Here is a 21,614-nt window from a genome sequence, read left to right as displayed (position 1 = left end):
CTACCTTTCTCTAAAATGTCATGAGTGTCTAATAATAGTGGATGATCACAGTTTACAAGGGCTGGAGAAATATTTTGATATATTTTGCAGTTGATTGAAAAAATTAATCGCCTACTAAAACGAAAAAATATTTATGCAGTTTGGGTTGTGCGAAACACACAGATGGAAAATGCCCTGAAGGAAAATCAGGTACAAAAGTTGCAAGTCAAAATCAGTTCAATTCACCAAGTAAGACATTATTTGAGATTTTGAAAAGAGATATATCGATTGAGCAAATAGAGGTTGGAGAAAGCATAAGGAGTAGGGCAACCCTACATGATGTATAAGACAGGAATTCAAATGTGCCTTTATGGGAACTGTCAAATTACTTCCTATAAATCATCCTATTTTATCTTTTCATTTCACTCTGGTTAAACTATTGGCCATAGAAACTACTAGATGTTGAAGATGAAGCACAATAGGACTTTTATACTTTATTGTAGTTCAAGGAGTTTCCTAGTATTTGGGAGAAGAGGAGTGCAACAAAAACATAAGAGTACACAAACATTATGATTGGAAATGCACAAGTAAAATCATTTTAAACATTTGGTGCCCTATCTACAAAAAAAATTAAAGTACAAATGGGGATTGAAATCTCTACCTGAACGTAATTGTACTTTATTTTTATTCACCAACATTCCTAATAGACCACCTGGAAATCCATGCTAGACGGAGTGTCCATGTATGCTACTGGGAATTAGGTGACAATTCCGGCAGGCTGCTATTACAGCCCTGCAGAATTCTAGAAAGCATGTGGGAAGGCACATTTGTTCCCATGGGGAAAACATGTTTCCCTCTGGAGAAGGTTGTTGCACCACACCCCCGGCAAATCCAGAAGTGATCCATTCTCTTTTCTATCCTAGAAAGGGACTTGCTCGAGTAAATATCTGAAAATTTCTATCTGAGAAAGGGGTCAGATAAACATTTGTAGATGCCCACAAATGCAGATGTTTGTGGGCGTTGCCAAATTTCCTAGGCAAACCACACCTTTGAACACCCACTTCCCACCCCTTAAAACAGATTTTCTACAGTCGATCTTTCAGCACTTATACTGATGTAATCTGCAGTTGTAAATGTATTAATACCCAACTGGAATCTCTTTGTGAATTCTGAGCAAGTGCAAATTTGGTACTTTCCTCTATTCCAGGAGTCCTATTCACAATATAGCTTTGTAAATTGGTCGCTTTTAATTTATCTGGATAGTATTTCTTCGTATAATGTTTAGCACATGATCATATGTATCATTGGAGCCGGGGAACAACCATATGGAAATCATTCTTTGCCTCACACCAAGTACAGCAGTTAAGGCCAACCTGCTAGTAGGACACATGCCCTCTGCATAGGAATTTAGTCCACCTTTAAGGACTTCAGGCCTAGTGTGCCTCATCGGTAGGCTGCAACATGGATTTCAGCGATTCCATCAAGCGTGACGTGATCTATGAATCTATGTTATAGAGAGTAATATGAGTGAATAGGGAAATAAATAATATTGTCAACAGAAGAATGTAGTGATAAATAATAATTTTTGAAGGACAGTGTAAAGAGGGAGATTCATAAGTGTATTGATCGAATATCACAGTTTAGCTGCTGTTTTTGATGCTGATCGGAATTTAACATGTCAGGATTAGGAGTTGAAACTCCAATGATATACTCTAGTTTAGAGTGTGCAAGTAGGAGTCACTGTGTCCGTTTTTCACTAAGCGTTGGTTTTCCAATTAGAGCCTCTTTTGTGTTGAGATCAGGTCTTAATAAAATGATGTAGCACTTGGGGATGAATATACAGCCCAGCAGTCCAGCACTGGAGGCCAAGATAGCGAAGACTTCAACTGCAACCATGTATTTGCCCTTGGTGCTAAGGTAGGCTGGGATGAAGGAAACCCACACACAGCAGAAAACCATCATACTGAAAGTGATGAGCTGAGCCTCATTGAAACCATCTGGCAACCTTCGGGCAAAGAAAGCCAGAACAAAACTTACCAGAGACAAACATCCAATGTAGCCAATAACAAGGTACAATGCCACTTCAGACCCGTCATTGCACTTAAAAATGATCTTTCCCATTTCAGAGGTGTCAACATCTGGAAAGGGTGGAAAGAAGATGAGCCACACAATGCATATACCAACTTCACCTAAAGATGGAACAATAACGAAAGAGTTGGTAATTTTTGGCCCAGCCCACTTTCTGAACTTGCTGCCAGGCTTTGTGGCATTAAAGGCTATTAGGACAGTCATTGTCTTTGCCAGAATAGTGGACACTGCAATTGCAAAAGCTACTGAGAAGCTTGTTTGTCGGAGTAGGCAGGTCACTTTTACAGGTGGGCTAATGAATAATAAACAACAAAGGAAAGAGCATATAAGGGAAATGAGGAGGATGTAGCTCAGGTTCCTGTTGTTGGCCTTCACTAGAGCTGTGTGGTGGTGTTTTGCAAAGATACCCAGAACTCCAGTTCCTACTATCAAGAACAGAACAACAATGGAGGCTAACGCGCCACCCAGTGGATCTTCATAGGACAGCACCTCTATGGTCCTTGGAACACAGGTATCTTTCCTCTGATTTGGCCACTGATCTTCGGGGCACCTCATACAGTTTTCCATGTCTAGGATAAGAGAGAGAATATTGTGTTCAACAAGCAAATAATCTAAAAGTTATGATCTGTTCAGAACTGGGAACCTTTAATTATCTTATAACTCTCTGAGATAATATTTTACAACTTCAAACTGTGTACACAGAAAGGAAAATATTTGAATTGAAAGATAGAGCATATTTGGTCTCCAACATTCTTTGTGTAACCTGACTTTTTGGAGCACATGCATCAAGCTTTTTACCGGTCGCAAATGGGCCGATTCGCAGAATCATCCCGTTTGCGACCGGTAACAAGCCTGTTGGGATGCATCAACCTAAAATGCATTTGCAAAATAGGTAGTCGCAATTTTTGCGATTACCTATTTTGCGAATGCAGTTAGGGAATCACAATTTCTGATTCCCTAGATGCAATGCAAGAAGCATTTTTAGAATGCGACTTTGCATTAATGAATCGCAAATTACCATCAACTTCAAGTTGATGGTAAATTGCAGTTCTTTAGAAAAATGCACAAAATTGCATTTTTCGAAGTGGCATGTGGCGCATGCACATACCGTTTTTGGGGTTACATCGGGGGGGCCTAATGGCCTCCTAGCACCCTTGAAATTGCATACCTATTTGGTAATTGCAAATGGCGAATGCTTTCCCATTCATTCCTATGGGCCAAGAGGCCCATTGGAATAAATGGAAAGGCATTCGCAATTTGCCTAGAGGCCCATAAGAATGAATGGGAAAGCATTCCCTATTAGCGAATCGCAATTTGAGATTCGCTATTAGGGAATGTGTAGGAATCGCTAATATTTTAGCAAAACCTACATGCATAAGGAATTGTGATTCCTTAGTGGCGATTCCTTAAAAATCGTTAATAAGGAATGGCAATTCCTTATCTTGATGCATGGGCCCATTTGTGATTACATCAACATTGTTCCTAGAAAGTATTTTCGGTCTGGACTTCAGCTGTCTTTCTAGATGTACTTACCATTACAAAATAGAAACTAATGCTTTGTCTCAGTTCCTTTCAGTTTTTGATTGCTTGCTCGGCTAATAGGAGTGAGGATGCGCTAATACGTTGTTCCCTCCACTCGTACCTTCCTTAGCTGCAAAAAGTATTTTAATCATGATATTGTGCTGCTACTTGTTTTAAAATCATCCACACTGCTGCTACTTGTATTTTATATTTGACTGCTGCTAGGCATATTTTTTTTTAAATTGAACCAGAAACGATCACTTACCCCCACTCTTCACGCATCACTGGGAATCCCGGCTGTGTAGACTAGGCCGCCATTTTGCAGAGGGCACGCTCTAGTCGTTGGGGACATAGTCTACATAAATTATGCGCGCTGCGCAGACACCAGTGCTAATAGGGGCGAGGACACGCTAATATGTTGTTCCCTCCACTCGTACCTTCCTTAGCTGCAAAAAATATTTTAATTGTGACATTGAGCTGCTACTTGTTTTAAAATCATCCATACTGCAGCTACTTGTATTTTATATTTGACTGCTTCTAGACATATTTTTTTTTTAGTTTAACCAGAAACGATCACTTACTCCCACTCTTCACGCATCACGGGGAATCCTGGCTGTGTAGACTAGGCCGCCATTTTGCAGACTACGCGCTCTAGTCGTTGGGGGCATAGTCTGCATGAATTATGCGTTCTGCGCGGACCTGCAGTGGACGTGCGCAGCGGACGCACTGCTGGCACGCCGCTGGCGCGCCGAAGGCACGCCTAAGGCAAGCCCGTCTGCGCCCCGGAAGCGGCCAGCGCCAGCAACGCTGCCCGTGCCCCTTCCGAGCTGCCGGGTGGTCGCCATGTCTACAGCCGGGCTAACCTGTTAGCGCTAAACATCCAACGTGCTGACTGTGAAGGACACTGGCCAGCCCTTGATAACTGGAACAGGAGGTGTGAGAATTGTAAATTCAGTTTCTGCACCAAGCTGGGCGACTGCACTCCTGCAGGTTGCCCTTCAAACAACCGGAAAGGCAAACACATACAGGCAGCGCTAATCAACGCCCGCTCATTTGTTAAACATGTCCCGAATATATTTGAGCTTTTCTCAGATTAGCAGCTTGACATATAATTTGTGACTGAGACATGGCTGAGTGAATTCTCCTCACCAGCTATTGAGTTAGCTATTCCCAGGGGCTCTAAAATAGTGAGGGCCGATCGTAATGAGGGAAGAGGGGGTGGAATTGCGGTAGTGTTCAGGGACACATGGACGTTCACTTGTGAAAACACTATGGTCATCGGTGATGGAGAGGCTCTAGACTTCTCTATTGCCATATCCCCACACTTCATACTAGGCAGCACACTGGTGTACAGACCACCTGGTCCACCCGGAGCCTTCTTGAAAACCCTAGATGTTGTGATTGTCCCTAGGGCCCTCCGCTTTTCGAAATTTCTGCTTCTCTGAGACTTTAATATCCATTTGGACTGTTCAGAGGCTAATGACACCAGGGAATTCTATGATTCGCTTGATATGGCTCAACTCACTCAATGGACTAACTCTCCGTCCCATAGTGGAGGGCACATTTTAGATCTTGCATGTTCTAATTTCCCTTTATTTATTACCCAACCCCTATAAGTGCCCTGGTCTGATCATTTCCTGATACAGTTCTCCTGGACCAATGCGCCTTTTCCCTTATCTCAGGAACCTCCTCAAGGCAGACCATCGCCAAGAATTGATGCGGCTGCAATATGCAAGGTACTGTCTGACACACTTCCCACTCCCTCCACAAATCTGTCTAGTGCGTTGGAGAGTTTCACTAATTGGATCTCTCAGGCTATTGAGTTTTTAACCCCGCCCCATCGGAGCAGACGAGCAAGAATCGCTTCCTCAAAACCTTGGTACTCCACTAAGCTTAGGGAATTAAAACAGTCCTGTAAAACACTGGAATGCAGTTGGAGACTGGCCTACTGCCCCCTGGCCAAAATAGCGCTAAGGAAGGCCCAGCGGGTGTACTATGCTGCTATCAGGGAGGCTAAAAGTTGCTTCTATACGGAACGCATTGCCAAGTCTAAAAATAACTCGAAGGAAATTTTTGCTATTGTCCAGAGTTATTTAATGCCCAACGCTGAACGCACTTCCCTTCCTGCCTCCACTGAATGGCGTGAGAAGCTTTCAAGTTTTTTTATTGAGAGGATTCAAGCCATCCAGGACAGTCTGGGTTCTAATTCCCACGTGCAAGCTGGGTCTGTCAGTTCGATCACTTTTGCCTCGGCCCAGCCAGTCTCCCTCCTGACGGGGTTTTCACCCATCGCCCCGCCTGATACACTGTCCATTCTTAAATCCCTTAAATCAGGCTCGCCGACTGACCCGTGCCAGGCCAGATTACTTGCCGAGGCAGCGGAGTTGGTTAACCCTGAGGTGAATACCATCATAAATTTTTACCTTCACACGGCCCCAGTCCCCCTGTATTGGAAGCAGGCTAAACTGCTACCGCTTTTAAAAAAAACTCCCTTGACCCCAACACACTTGCTAGCTATAGACCTATATCCCTTCTGCCAGCTGTGGCAAAGGTATGCGAGAAAGCAGTTTTTAAACAGCTATCTGCCTTTGTTGAGGCATCTGGCGCCCTCCACCCAGCTCAATCTGGTTTCAGGGCATCCTATAGCACGGAGACGGCCTTAGTTGAAATATCTGAGGACATAAGGGAATGCTTGGATGCAGGCAGCAGAGCGGCTCTGAATTTATTGGACCTCTCTACTGCCTTTGACACGGTGCCCCATCATCAGTTGCTTGCTCGCCTCTCAAGTATTGGGATCTCTGGCCAGGCCTGGGATTGGCTCAAATCCTTTTTAGAGGACAGGACCCAACAGGTATGGCAGCCCCCGTTCTTCTCGGCCCCCAGACAGGTGACTACGGGAGTACCGCAGGGGTATACTTTGAGTCTCCTGCTCTTTAACATCTATGTCACTCCCCTAATCTACCTAGCAGAGGAGCTGGGAGTGAAGATCATAGCTTACGCAAACGATACCCAGCTCCTCTTCACCTGGAAGAAAAGTAATCAGGACCCGGACAAATTGAAAGACTGTCTCTCCGCTGTTTTTAAATGGCTTGCACTGGCACAGTTGAAGTGCAATGAAGACAAGTCAGAGGTTCTCCTGTACGGATCCTTTCCCCCGCATTTTAGGGACGCTATCTGTCCTACGGAATACCCCACACCCAACTCTGTCGGCAACCCTGTTAAGAACTTGGGGGTTTGGTTCAGTGAAGACCTCAGGGTTTCAATGAAAATTAAAAAACTGGCGGGAGTGTGCTTTGGTATGCTGATATCCCTCAGAAAGTTTTTTCCCCTGTTACCCCGGCCAGCCAAGGAAATGGTGACTCGTGCTCTTATCCTGTCACGTATTTACTATGCCAATGCCTTATAAATTGGCCTGCCCGGGTACCATTTATGAAGACTGCAAACCATACAGAATGCAGCAGCTAGGGTTCTGCTCGGAATCCCAGGAAGATCAAGCATGAAGCAACATATTCTGAACCTTCATTGGCTTCCTGCGGCCCGCCGTGTTCAGTTCAAAGCTCTCACTTTGGCGCATAAAGCTTTACACGGTGAGGGGCCACTCTACCTTAGGAGACGCGTCACCTTCTATGTTCCATGAAGACATTTACGCTCTGCTGTTCACCACCTGGCAGCCATCCCTCGCTTCCGCCTCACTCGGATGGGCGGCAGCTCCTTATCTGTCAAAGCGGCTGAAGCCTGGAATTCCCTTCCGTTGAAACTGCGCAACATTCAAGACTGTTCAAGAAACATCTCAAAACCCTACTTTTTAACTAAAACCTGTCATGTTTAGCCTCCTCCGTTTCCTTCTACTAGCATTTCGCGCCGGGACACTCTAGAGTATCCGTGCGCGCTATAAATGTAGTATAACATAACATAACATTTAGACTTTGGATCAGCCCATAAGACAACATCTATATGGTGGGCAGTGAATCAGCACCTTTCATTCATTGGGTTTGATGACAATGTCAATGTCACTTTGGCTGATCCTACAGAACAATCAGCTTCTATCAGTGGATTCACAGGTATAGTGTACAGTGATAATTGCTAGTTTTGCTTATTTTCCATGTCAATGTTTCAACTTTTTAGTAATGTAGTGCCCCATAGAATGTTGGGAGTCTTTTTCCCCAAACAGTAATTACACAAGTGGCTAATTAATATTATCATCTATGTCTAAATGGTGTGCTGGGATCAGCAAATGCCCCTTTGCTTACTGCCAGCACCAAAAGCTTTGACAACAGCTGACACATACAAAGGGGTTTCAAAACAATGCAACTGAAGTTTTGGATTAACATTGGATGCCTCCTGGTGGTCATTAGTTCTGGACATACTTTTGTCCTTGTAATAAAGCGGGGTTTAAAAAAAATATAAAGTCAACAAGCAATGATTTTGACTTTGCTGTTTTATTGACGATGTGGGTATTAAATAATCATGGCAATTAAGGTTCCTTCTAAATTCTTCATCTTTCTTTGTTTTTCAGGTAACAGGGGGACCAGGACCACCAGAATCTTATACGCCTCTGGTGAAGCCACACGCCTCCAGGAGCAAGGCTCGGTTCACAACTCCTGTAACCTCCTGACTCTGCCGTATCATCTCTCTCTCTACTGCCTCCCTGGGTCTTGATACCCTCCAGGGAGTGAGCTTAGGAAGTCTTCTCTTCTTGGAGCCTCCATCTTCTTTCCCTTCTACTGCTTACACCCCGTCTTCTCTGGATACCAACTCACTTGCATCCCGGTCGGAGTCTGACATCAGCTCCCCTGACGCCGAATATTTAAAGGGGTCCCCTCTCTCAACTTCCTCATTGGCTTTTACCCGTTCAGATGGGATTTCAATAATGGTGGCATTTCTGGGTGTCTCTTGTCCAGGTGACTGAATTTGCTGCCTGGGCTGCAAAAAAAAAGGCAGATAAGTAAAAATCGGTCATTGCTCTGCCGGGGATGTGCCATGGGACATCCTCCTTGCGATCCCCTAGGGAAGCAGCGCCCTCTCTCTCCTCCTGATAGTCCCATTTCCATTTCAGTATTTCACCTTTTTAGTGTTACACTACTCTAAGGAATGCTGGAGTTGCAACCTTTCTGACACCTTATCATCCTACAAGCAGAAATAACTGCAACCACGTGCTTCAAATGTATATGTTACATGGGCTCAAGAGTGGAGTGGTGCACCACCTTTTATATGTGAAGAAAGTTGTTTTCAATAAGTATCACAGTCTTTTGAAAGTTGTCTTTAGACAGACTTTTATTGTGAAAATCCGAATGTAGAAAATTGTCAGCCAACGCGTTTTGTTCATCGCAATTAACTTATTCAGGGCATATGTTACATGGCTTTTACCATGCACATGTTTAAACACATGTAGATGGTCTGACTGATGTGTTGATACTATGGGACACATTTACAAAGAAGTGGCGCACCACAACGCAGCAAACAAAGTAGCTTCCACAGTCAATTTCTCAACTCAGTACACAAAAGGTGATGAGTGGAATGCTTGCAAATAGTATAACCACTGGCTTTGCTCTGGGTAGCATTCCAACCTATTGTTTTTCAACTATTGTCCACTATAGACAAAGGCCCGCCATATGCAAATCAGTACTGGCCTTGTTCTTTATGGGTACAGTACATTGCCAACCTCCAAGCAGAGCACCCTCCAGAAGGAAACACATGCAACGTCAGACAGGTTACAGTGCTATCAGGCCTAATCAACAAGACATAGCTTGGATCTTTTAGCATAGTAAGCAAGGAGCCCAAATAAGGCCATGGCCACTTAGGCCACTGCATCAATCAAACAAAAGGTGATGAGAGGAATTCTTGCAAATATTCTAACCACTGGCAATTGCTTTGGTTGCATTTCAATCCATTTTTTTACCCACTGTGCCATTCTAGACAAAGGCCCACCTTACACAAATGAGTACTGACCCTGCTATTCATGGGAAGAGTCCTTCTCAAACGGCTAGATAGAGCCACCTTTAGAAGAAGACACATGCAACCCCGTCTGGTTTCGCTTTGTTCAGGATGGACAATCTTTGTTTTTTGGTATTGTATTCCTTGAGGGAGAGGTTGGTGTTCAGGGTGAATACAAGTGATTTGGCATCCTGTGAGAGTTGGAGTCAACAGTATATTGAGGTTCACAGAGTGTTTGGTAGGTGAGTGGTCAAGGGACTCAAGATAGCTCACTAGCTTTTTCTCAGTCTATTCCAACATTGTTTACAACATTGTCTTCTTAATGCTGCAGTACAGGGACAGTTCCTGTATGAGGGTGTTGTGGGGGGAGACCCGCTAGTCTTGGAAGAAGGAGAAGAAGGAGAGTGGAAGAAAGTCTGAGGTACTCATACTGCCCAGCCTGTATATAGCAGTGCAGCACAGCAGCATACAAACACACTGCGCATGTGAGGTGGACAACTTCAATATCGCCCAAATCCCGCATGCGCAATATGTGTTTGTGAGGCACAGGTGAGGGCAATCAGGTGCTGCCTAAAGCAGCTATATTTCCAGGGCTTCGGTCAAGAATCTGCTACGTAGGTTAATGCAGGATCCCGCCTCCTCTTCTGACTGGCTGACCCTTGATACTGTCAGCCTATGAGAATAGAAGGCAGGATTATGGTGGGGCAAAGTATTTCACATGTGCCTAAATTCTTAACCGTTGCTGAAGCCTTTTGCCTCCTGGTCACCCTTCACCCTCTGCAGCCCCCTGTCTTCTCACTCGGGCCAGCCCATCGACTTCGGACTCACCTGCATCGAAGCTGGGAGCATTCGGTGATTTATTGTCCTTCTTCCTTCAGCAGCTGTAGCAGAGAGACACCTCTCGGAGCAACGCCATTGCACCTGTTAGCCAAAAGCGTGAGTACTAGTATTCTTTGCCTCCTCTGTCAAGCTGCCTTAGAGGCCTGAGTCTCTGACCGGCGTCATCTGCTTTCAGGGTTTGCCATTGCTCCTAATTCCACCATCCAGCCTCTTACATCTCTCTTTGGAACCCTTATCTGCTCTTATTTCCAGTACAACTCTCCACAGACATATTGGGGCAGATTTACAAGCCCCTTGCGTGACTTTTGCGCTGCAGTTGCGTCACTTTTTTGACGCAACAGCGGCGCAAACAATGCGGCCTTTTTACAACTTGACGCATCTAGGGAGATGCATCACGTTGTAAAGCCCTGCGTCACATTATACCTGCGTCAGGTATAATGTATGCAGGGTGGGCGTTCCCATGCGGGAAGGCCCCGTAAAAGTGACTAAGTGAAATCTACAAGATTTTACTGTGCCACTTTTACGACGCCACTGCGTCAAAACCTTACGCCTGCTTCAAGCAGGCATAAGTAGTGACGCAGTGTAGTGGGAATAGGCTTCAACACGCATTGCTGGAGTTGCGTCGTGCTTGCGACACAACTCCAGCAATGAGTGACTTTTCCTCCAACAGATGCGTCAGAATTTCTGATGCATCTGTCAATCCTTGCGCCATAGTGCGCCGTATTGTAAATACGGCGCATCTTTGGTGGCGCGAGGGTTTCTAAGGGTGGTGCAGGGAAAGTGACGCATCTGTACAGATGCGTCACTTTCTTGTAAATCTGCCCCAGAGTCTTTAAATATGTGCGTGTCAGAGTGCAATGCAAGCATGCAAGTGTGAATCTTAGCAGTCTTAATACAACAGGCCTGTGCACGACTGCTAAGATTCACACTTGCATGCTTGTATTGCACCCTTACACGCACGTATTTAAAGCCACATTGTCTTTCAATAAGTGCATATCAGAGTGCAATTTAAGCATGCAAGTGTGAATCTTTGCAGTCGTGTACAGGCCCTTTGAATTGCTTATCTGATGTGAGCTAATGGTAGAGGAGAGTGAAAAACGCTTTTGTTTTGACTTTTTAAATAATGTATGTTAAAGGTAAAGCAAAAAATGTTCTTATGACAGAATAAAGCAGTAAAAAGTAAATTTTCACACCACTTTTTTGGTAAAAAAAGTTAGCTGGGAGAAGCCAAAGGAAGCCAGCTTGGATATTTATTTTTGGCTCTCCACTTTCAGAGTTCACCAGCATCATGTACAGAGGAGTAACAGTTAACATTAAAGGTAACAATGAGAGGCAAACAGAAATCAATTTAGTTGCAGATTTGTACAAAGTGAAACGATAAAAAATGGATTCATTGTGGCTACCCTGTAGGAGAGTAGGATCTGCTTCACATGGGTACCCCCACTTTTTGCTGGTGTTTCACTGTTTTTCGACCTTATCAGGACCACAGCCTAGCTGTTTCCTCTCTAAAATGATTTCCATGTACATTTGGTACATATCTAATTGGATTCTGGAGTGCCTTATAAGCCCCTAGTATATGGTATACTATGTACCTGGGGCATAGGTACCTCAGAGGCCTACCAGGGGCTGCAGCATGTATTATGCCACCCCTGGGAAGCACTCCAAAATGACACCACAGGTCTGCTACTGCAGCCTGGGTAAAGGTGTGCTTGCACCCCTTACTGTGGTATAGGCTACCTATATCACTACCTTATACAGACACATATAAACCTATAAGCCACTCCTATGGCAGGCCTTGACAATCCTGAAGGCAGAGTGCTTGGTTTTATGTGAGAGGGTGCCCAAGCATGAGCTGAGCCCCTCTGCAGCATTCGGAAATACTTCCTTATGGCTGTTCTGTGAAACAGCCATACCATATACTCTTAAGCGCATTATAACCTCGCGGTAAATGCTAACTTTGGGATGGCTGCATCAAAACATGTCGTGTTTGGTGTCAAACGCTTTGGAATACTACCCATCCCCCCCGCCAGTCCTGGCGGCGGGGGTAGCATTCCACCCTTCTAGAGGGAGAGACATGTTCACACTGGCTAATCCCGGTTAAAACTTTCCAAAGCCCTGGCATCACAAAATGGATGCCACTGCCAGAGACACGGGTCTGGCCTCCTGCTTCTGAGGGAAACTCCAGCAGGGGAGGCTTGGACAATAGGTTTTCTGTCACAGAGAGGTGTAAGCACCTCCCCAGACAGGCAGGTGTGTATTGGGGCAGGGTGGGTGCATTCAGAGAATGCTTTTGAGATACTGACTGGGGCACACAAGGTGTCTCTGTGCATAGCCCAGTTCAAACCGATTGCAGGGGCAGTCAGCCCCTGCTTTGGCACAAAACTGGACAAAGGGGAAGGGCTGTAACCACCCCCACCGCAGGTCCACCCATAGGTGGGGCCTTAGAGTTAGTCCATCCCCTAAACTTAGTATAAGTATAGGAATACAATCCCTAGGACTTTAGATTACCCTGGACGAACCTCTGCAACATATATCCTGGACCTTCGACTTTCTATCACAACTAGAAGATGGAAGAAATCTCCCTTGGGGTCAAGGAGTGACTCCCCTGCTTGGCAGGCACCAAAGAAGCAACTGACCGGTCTGCAATTCTGAAGCTCCCGCCAGACGCCGAATTCTCTGCATCCCCAGAGGTAGATTTCCAGACTTCCCGAGGCTACCCTGAGTCCACAGCAAAGCTGAGGCCCGTGGCTATCGTTGGTGACGTGGAACCGTGACCCCTGGACGCCATGAACTTTTGCAGCAACACTATCTTCCTGGTCATCCTCAAAGTTGTGCTTTGGGCTCCGAGTAGCCCCAGCCTTGAGCACCTCCTGCACCGAAGATTGTTGGCCTCCACGAGTGACCCGTGGGCCAGCTTTAAGTGCGACCGCTTGAGGCTCCTTCGCGATCACTAGCCTGTTGGTTAGCAGGTCCCCACGAAGGCAACTCCTTTTCTAATTGGGCGTTTCTGGTTGCTCCAGATGTGCCCTTGCTGGGTGAGTCCCTCAGACCTTGCTGGTCTGCACAGCAGTCCTTTCTCTGCATTCCTGTGACTTGCCGTTGCCAAGGCTTGTTGGGTCCAATCTGGTTGCCGACACCGCAGCACTCGACAGACTTTGTGGCACAGCTCGAATATGGCTTGTGGACTTCATCGATGACTCCTGGACCTCGTGGCTGAAGAGTCAAGACACCCATCAACTCACCTGAAGCACCCGACATCTGTGGGCATTGGCCCATCCTGCCCTAGGTCACTGGCTAGTGACCCAGACTCTGTCCCCTCTGCTTTCAGGTTCCTTACATCCTAGATCCAGGCTTGGATCTCTCCGGACACTTCTCCTCTTCACGGCAGCAGCAGTTCTTTGCAGGCTTCCATTGAAATCGACGACGCGACCCGACACCAAAAGACACCTATGCACCCGGCTTCCCTGGGTGAGGTAACTCGAGTACTCAGGTACTCTCGTGGGTGCTAGACCTAGAACTACCTAAGTCCAAGAGGGTTTGGTCCTGACTCGATTAGAAGTGTCCCTAATCTTTAAAATTCCAACCGTGACATTCCCCATAGATGTTAATAGGAACCCGCGGTTGTGTTTTCACACTGCATACGGCTCCCGTGGGTTCCCTGTGTCACTACCTTGGGTGGTTCCTTGGGGTCCCAGCGATTCTAGAGGCAATAGGCCTAGTGCCTATTCCAGTCGTGGTTCTTATACCACTTTTTTAGTATATGGTTTGGTACGCCCCTAGGGCCCAAACGTGTATTTGTGCTTTTAATGATGCTTGATCACTTGTAACTTTAGTACTTCGAACACCTGTCTCATAAAGAGACTAGAGGGGTGTGTTTAACCTTAAATACATATATTTTGAAAATATACCTGGTGTGGTTGTCTTTTCATTTGATCATTCAAGAGGTTATAGACTGGTAAAACAAGCTGCTTTACATTCCTTCAAGACTTAGCCTGAAGGCTGCTCTCCATAGCTACCACTAGCATAGCTTTCACATAAGGTTGTCTTTAACCATTCATCATAATGGGTTGTTTGGACTGATACAGGGTGCCCACTTGAACTAGTGGACAGCATATATGAGGCCACCTTCTCACATTCCCCACCTCAAAGTTTGTGATCTTAGGCAAATAGTTTATTTTACTGATCTTAATTTTTCTTCACTATCGCAGATGAAAGCAGCTTCAAACGCTTAATTTAGAATGCAAGCTGTATATAAACATATTGTGTTTTATTACTAGGCTATAATGTTGCTCCATTAGAATCTGGGCCACATCCTGGGTTCAGATGCCTACTGTCTTGTCTCTTAGTTAACCAAAGGCACCTTCACCCCCGAACCGGTCTCCTAAATGACCGGTTTACTTCACTTGCTCGCAATAATTCATTTATTGCTCTTACGTCTCACTATTTTCAAATTCCACCAGCCGCCACTGCTGCAGTATACTGGTTGAACCATTTGTTCACCGCTTTGACACTTGCTTGTGTATTCCCCATCATACTAGCTTATTGAGTACAAAGGTGACCTTGTGGTAAATGTGCTCAATTATCACATCTGAATGAATATTGGAAGCCATTCTGAATCAAGTTGCTTTGTAAACTATGTCCAACTCTTACTTACTGAGGCTGTTATTTGTTTAGTTCTGTGTGCGGGCATGAATGGTAGTCTAAGTTTAGGAAATGTGTGGCATTTACAGTTTCATCTGACCATGTCTAAGGTTGAATCTGAGCCTTGTTATGTTCTTTTTCCTAAAAACGTTTTTGATTGGTTTTGGTTCCTTAGGTAGATATTGAGAAAAAAGAAAACATATTCAAACTCTAGGTTACAGCCCCTTTCAACTCAAAGCAGTAAAGAGTTTTGACACATTAGCTCAATAAATGCCCATTGAGATATAAAATAAAAAAACCTGTTCCATTTCATACTCTACATCATCAGAACAGATTGCATTAGTTATTGAAGATCAGAACACAGTTTCCATGGCCCCCATAGTCTATGAAACTTCCCTTGGCATGCTCAATTCTGCTAGATCACCCCTTCAGCTTTACTGCAACAACCCTGAAAGTAGCACTACTAATATTGTGATGGGAGTACAGGTATTTCCTTGTGGTCAGATATTGTGCCACCAGCAAAGATAAGTTTGCATATAATTAAGAATATTTGTGGACAGCCTGGCCCTCGATGTACCAAGCAGAGTTAGCATTGGTATATCACCCCTCTGGTACCCATTGTGATCCCGTAACAATTGTTAATGGAGTTCAAATCAATTGTTTTTAGGGCAGAGCCACAAGATGTGAACAAACATACACTTTTGTCCATATCTTTGAAGGCAGTGCGAGATGCCATTTGACCCCAGCAATTTCAATTGCATTCAGGAGAAATAAATCCCATGTAATATTTATTTTATATAAATCTAAAACATGCCTTAATGGCTACCCATTTTCATTTGCCTTCACTCACCATCTCCAACTTTCCATCATCTTTCACTCATTTCACCTTGCACTTTGTGAGTTTATGTAATAAAATGCTTGTGAGTATTTTGTACATCTTTAAGACTGTCTTGGCCTTCATACGCAAGGGTCTCTTTTGTTTTTATCTTCTTCCACCTGATTTCTATAGTGGTGTTCTTCCACACTTTCATGGCTACCACCATCAGAGAAGGGAGGGAAACCTTTGCAACACCCCCTCATATAAGATGTGTGGGTATTCCCTTCTCACACATCTATCCATACTGTGAGATACTGAGAGGTGGTTCATACTGCCCCCTTCATTCACCAACACGAGATGTAAAGCCAGATTGTAATTGTGCAGATTTGGTAATATTGTACCAGCATCATACATCCCTTTATATGGGGTGCTTAATGAAATCATGGACACACCAATTTCCCAAAGAAAGGCTGATGATCAATGTTGTATGCGCAAATTAGATCACCTATTTGTCCTATTGCGTTAACAATTGTAATGAGTCTGAGTACATGCTTGCTTTCAATACAGTTAAATGCTATTTTATTGCCATACATATGTACCCATGTGCTAAAGTCACTTGATATTAGAAGTTTAGGTGTTAGAATTTGCAAATGCAATGTCAGATCAATTATTTCATTCAGGAATTTGGGATTGTATCTTGGCGGATGGTATATTATAGTTATGATGAAGGCATTGTTTGAATCATACATTATGCAGCCAGACATTCAAATGATGAAGAGGATGGGATGAGTTTTTCAGAAAACATCATGTTGGTAGAGTACACTAGGCAGTAGCACTTCCCTTTTTAGTCTATCTTTCTTTGAGGATCTTTTGAATCCTATGAGATCTATAAACATTGCAGGAAATCCATCAGTGAAGCTTGTCTCCACTAGATTTAACAGTTGGCAATTGTTCTCAGAGATGAGGTCAAGCATGGTAATAGCATGTTTATGAGCCCTGATTCCTAATTTGAAGATGGCCATGGGAATTCAAGGATGTTTCTGTTCAGGTGATAAATACCTTAAGTTGATATTCTATATATTTGGTGTATCTTGTGGTGTGTCATACATACTCCGACTGAGAATATTCTTTCAATCTGCTGGGTGAACCTGGGTTCATTCAGGATTCGAGACTAGGGCTATGGTCTTTCTTCTGATGTCACTTAATGTCCATTTATTGGGTTGTTGGTCTGTTTATGATGAATGGGTGTGAATCCTCTGGTCTTGGCAGAGCTCTTGTACTCAACTAAAATCATGACAATGCCATTGGAGTAAACACTGATAATGGATTTTCTGTGAAAAGAGGAGTGTCCTGAACTATCCAGTCAGGGCTCTCCAAGTTCTCAGAACTGGTGAGTTTCTAGATGAGTGTCTATAGTCAAGGTACAGGGTGTCAGTGAAAAACGAGGAGGTATACTACTGGGGTAGGAGTTTTTGCACTATTAAATTGGTGAATGGGGATGGACTCGAGGGGACATTTTCAGCAGGGTGAGTTTGAAGTGCTTTTTGCCATTTTTTGAACTGCACGTGGTTGAGTAGAAGAATGGATAGCTTACAGCTCCTAATTTGTAAAGGCACCCTTCATTTGCAAGCTCGGAAGGTTTGAAGGCTGGTTGCACATGAGGTAGTTGTTGGATTGTAGAACATATATCTGAGATATATCTTGAGATGGTAGGTGGTGAAACATCAAGGGTGATGACCTCTGGGTTAGTCTGCCAATACTATACATTTTGCCAGGTTACACATCCCTGAAGGAGTCCTGAAGAAGGTGGCTTAGAAATACATGGCTCACTGAAACGTGTTGATGCTTATTTATTGTTATTGTTAAATTCGAGTAATGTTTGAGCCTAATTATGAAAGGATTGATAGACTCCAATGGAACTGATTCAGTTAAATTAACGTGTTTATGATGGTTTTAATATGTCACTTGCTTTTGTCTCTCATGTAAATTGAAGCTTAATTGTTATATGTATGAGTCTGTCGGAATGTTTTTAACTTTTTTAGAAACAATTGGTTTAAATCACTGTGTCCTACATGTTTGTTTTTGGTTTTAATAAATTTACTTTTGTGATACTCATGAAAGATTTCTATATTTTTAATTGGTTTATGGGTTCTGAGACGACAGTGGATTAAGTATATCTGAATGCCCCTTGTATGGTTGAGTGTGACCAAATTGACCCTTTATGAGTTGTAATCCAAGAGAAACTTTTATTTAAACATTTACTGTATATGGTACCCCATCTTTTGGATAGTGGGGCCACTCCCTCTCTGTTTTGATGAATACATCTAGTACCATATAATGCATCTTCACATCACTTTCCCAATATAATGTTCCTCAACTTACTTTGGTTTCTTCATGGCAGATTTCTTGCAGATCTGTTGAGTGGGCAGCAAAGAAAAAGGGGGTGGATTGCTAAAAGTGCAGTTTCATATTATAATTCCCATAGTATTCTTTACTCTTTGATGCGGAAAAGGGCTTCACAGAATTACACCAAATTTGGCACACACTGTCCCACATTCTGTCTGGCTGGTCATTACCAAAATGATTCTTTTGCAGCCACCATTATCCAATACAGGGCACAGAGCACCATGCTGGTAGGAATAAAATGAAAAAGGGCATATCGGGGCATGGTATACCTACTCAGACTCACATAGTTGTTTGTCAGAAGCAAGTGCCAGCCAGATCTTCACTTTGTTCAACTGGCAGTTTATAGATATTTTTAAAGATTTATTTCAAATCACTCTCTTGGAGTGCAATCACTTTATGTAAAATAATGTAACACCGTAAGCACTAATTATTCTATTGAAAAAGAGAATTATATGAAATCCAATAAAATAGGTAAGGATGACAAATCCCACCTTTTTCTGGCTTCAGCCAACTCCTGCCACAGAATTTAAGTCTGTTTATTCCCTTGTTTTTCCATACTTTTGTAACACTTTAACACAGCTTTTTTTTTTGCCGACATCCCGGAGGCCAGCAGCGTATTACTAACATCAGTCTTGACGGCATAACACAGCTTATGTGCCTACAACCCAGCGGACCGTCAGCGTTATATCAGATCTATTGTAAAATATCCACTTATTCCCTACGTGTTCTTATAACAGCTGGTTACGCAAATGTGTGTATTTAATAACTAAACAACCCAACATCCTCGCACCCCCCCCCCTTCTGCCTACTTCTAGTATATTGGGACGCTGTCCAGCATGTCCCACCAGTATCTTGGTTGTTGCTGTCCGACTAGCCCCAGGATTCCCAAAGTGTCTCCAAGGGTTTCAAAGAGTCTCTCTCTGCGCTGCCTGAGATGGAATTGCACATATTTCATGGACTAGTTCTTGCACCCATTTCGTGTCTCACCCTTCATTGTCTATCTGCAAAACGCTTCATAAGGTCGGAACCCCCCTCGGCCAGCCAAGCCACCAACGGCGCCCAGATGTCTTTCGGTCTGGATCTGTTGGGCATTAACTCCCACTAGTGGGACAGTTGATCTTTACAATATACCACTGCGTTCAGCCATTCCGCAATGGTAGGGGGGGGTGTTTTTTTTCCAATGGATCGCAACCTGTCTCTTCGCCTGCAATAACAACATGGCCGTGAGCTTGCGAGTTTTCTTTGGGACTTCAGCTACGAAACCCAAAAGCGCCGTTAACGGAGTGATCGACAACTGATGTCCTGTAATTTGCCGGATATGTCGGAACACTGCCTCCCAGTACCTTCCTATTGGGTCACAATCCCATGCTAAGTGGGAAAATGTTGCGCTGGGAGCTCCGCACCACCAACAGTTTGTATCTGGGTATATACCCATACGATGTAATTGCGATGGCATAAGATATAATCTGTGCAGGTAGTTGAAGTGAGTTAGCCTCAGTCTATAGTTAGGCGAGAGTTGTTCTAGCTGCGAGCAGCAGTAGTGTCACTGTTTGTCTGTTATAGTGATACCTGAGTCCATCTCCCACTTCTCCTTGGCTCTGCATTTGATTATAGGGGTGAACAACCTTTACAACGCAACTGTTACAACGCACTACACTTACAACGAAATTTTTACAAAGCAACATCCACTACAACGCATTCCATTACATAGCATGACACTACAACGCATGTTTAAAAACTACCTTTACAACGCATTCCATTACATCGCATACTACCTTTACAACGCATACCATTACAACGCAATCCAACACTTACCCTACTGTTGCACCCCCTGGAGTTAGAATAGTAATTTTTACCCCTATACTATGCGTTGTAATGGTATGCGTTGTAAAGGTAGTATGCGATGTAATGGAATGCGTTGTAAAGGTAGTTTTTAAACATGCGTTGTAGTGTCATGCTATGTAATGGAATGCGTTGTAGTGGATGTTGCGTTGTAAAAAATGCGTTGTAAGTGCATGCGTTGTAAAAGTGTGCGTTGTAACGACATACATCCGATTATAGGTGATTCTTTCTGCGTTATGTTGTATATTCGCGTGATCAACTTGCGAGGAGACGGACTTGCAAGTACGTTTTCTAACGCAGGTAAAACCGGTGGTGCCTGCGGGAAGGACTCGTATCGAGCACGGCACGCAGCTCATAGTTGGTAATATAGTAGTGTGTCTGATGCCGTGGGCGTTTGAGCTTTGCACATTTTCTGTAACGTTAGGAAGGTATTGTCAAGGAAAAGATCCCCGCCCTTCACCAGGGCATGTGCCGCCGCCCTTTGCGCTATCGCCTTGTCCACCAGTGGGGTTAGCAGCGGGTTACCTCTTAGTGGCATGGATGGTGCACAGTATTTCTCTATCATAGCCCTTTTAACTATCCCTTGCCATGCCCATCTCATTGTTTCTACCGTGTCGATTTCTAAATGGGGGCGTTTGTAAGGTTTGTATAATGCCGTTTCCAGTGGGGTAGGAGCTACTCTATCTATTTCTATCGCTACATGGGGCTGGAAGGGTATAGGATGTTGCCAATAATGTAAAAACTGTGCCTGCGCAGTGTACGTGTACAGCTCAAAATCAGGCACACCCAAGCCCCCCTGTGCGAAGGGCAGTGTCAACAGCTTCCAGGATACTCTTGGATGTTTATCCGCCCACACTAGTTCGAGTGCTTGTGATCTCAACTGTCTGAAAAATTTATGTTTAACGGCATTGGTATGTTAACGAACAAGTATAGAAGCACCACCATTTTTAATATAGCTATGCGCCCCATTAATGACAACGGCAGCTTCTTCTATTTTTGAACCTTGCATGCCACCCAGTCTATTACCCTACCATAGTTTGTCAACCACACGTCCTGTACCGACCTGCTAACCCATATTCCCAGACATTTAACCTCCTCCGTGACCCACTGGATGGGGTATTCTGTATGAAACGGATGCATGTTGTCAGTGAGCGGAAATATAACGGACTTGGACCAGTTCACCTGCACCCCGCCAGGCCGCCATAACGAACAATCTCTCGCATTACTGGCTCAAAATTCTCCCTGGGGTTTGTGAGGTACACTATCATATAGTCTGCGTACATGGAGATCAGCAGACCGCGGGACGTGAACCCAATGCTTCTCTGTGTGTGGTGTTGGCGGAGACGGGACGCCAACGGCTCCCTTGCAATAGCGAATAGCAGCGGCGATAGCAGGCAGCCCTGTCTCGTTCTTCTGGTTATGTCAAAAGGTTCCGACATTTGCCCATTTATATGCACCCTAGCTATAGGTTTCATATACACAAACTGTATTTGTTTTATGAACAAGGGACTAAACCCCATGCGGGGCAGCAGAGCAAAGAGAAATT

At 44.2% G+C, this 21,614-nt stretch overlaps 1 protein-coding gene across 1 annotated transcript in view; it reads right to left on the bottom strand.

The window, feature by feature from the left end:
* Window positions 1-1,716: 1,716 nt before the first annotated feature.
* Window positions 1,717-21,614, bottom strand: part of LOC146856286 (vomeronasal type-2 receptor 26-like) — a 200,764-nt gene continuing 180,866 nt past the window's right edge. The window contains exon 4 of the mRNA XM_085651229.1: window positions 1,717-2,636. Coding sequence (XP_085507355.1) covers window positions 1,717-2,636 — 920 coding nt within the window. The remainder of the gene's footprint in view (window positions 2,637-21,614) is intronic.

The sequence above is a fragment of the Triturus cristatus genome, chromosome 4_1 (genome assembly GCF_964204655.1).
Source record: "Triturus cristatus chromosome 4_1, aTriCri1.1, whole genome shotgun sequence".
In the NCBI taxonomy this organism is placed as follows: domain Eukaryota; kingdom Metazoa; phylum Chordata; class Amphibia; order Caudata; family Salamandridae; genus Triturus; species Triturus cristatus.
The sequence above is the reverse complement of the archived record's forward strand: the minus strand, read 5'-3'. Positions and strand labels throughout refer to the sequence as shown.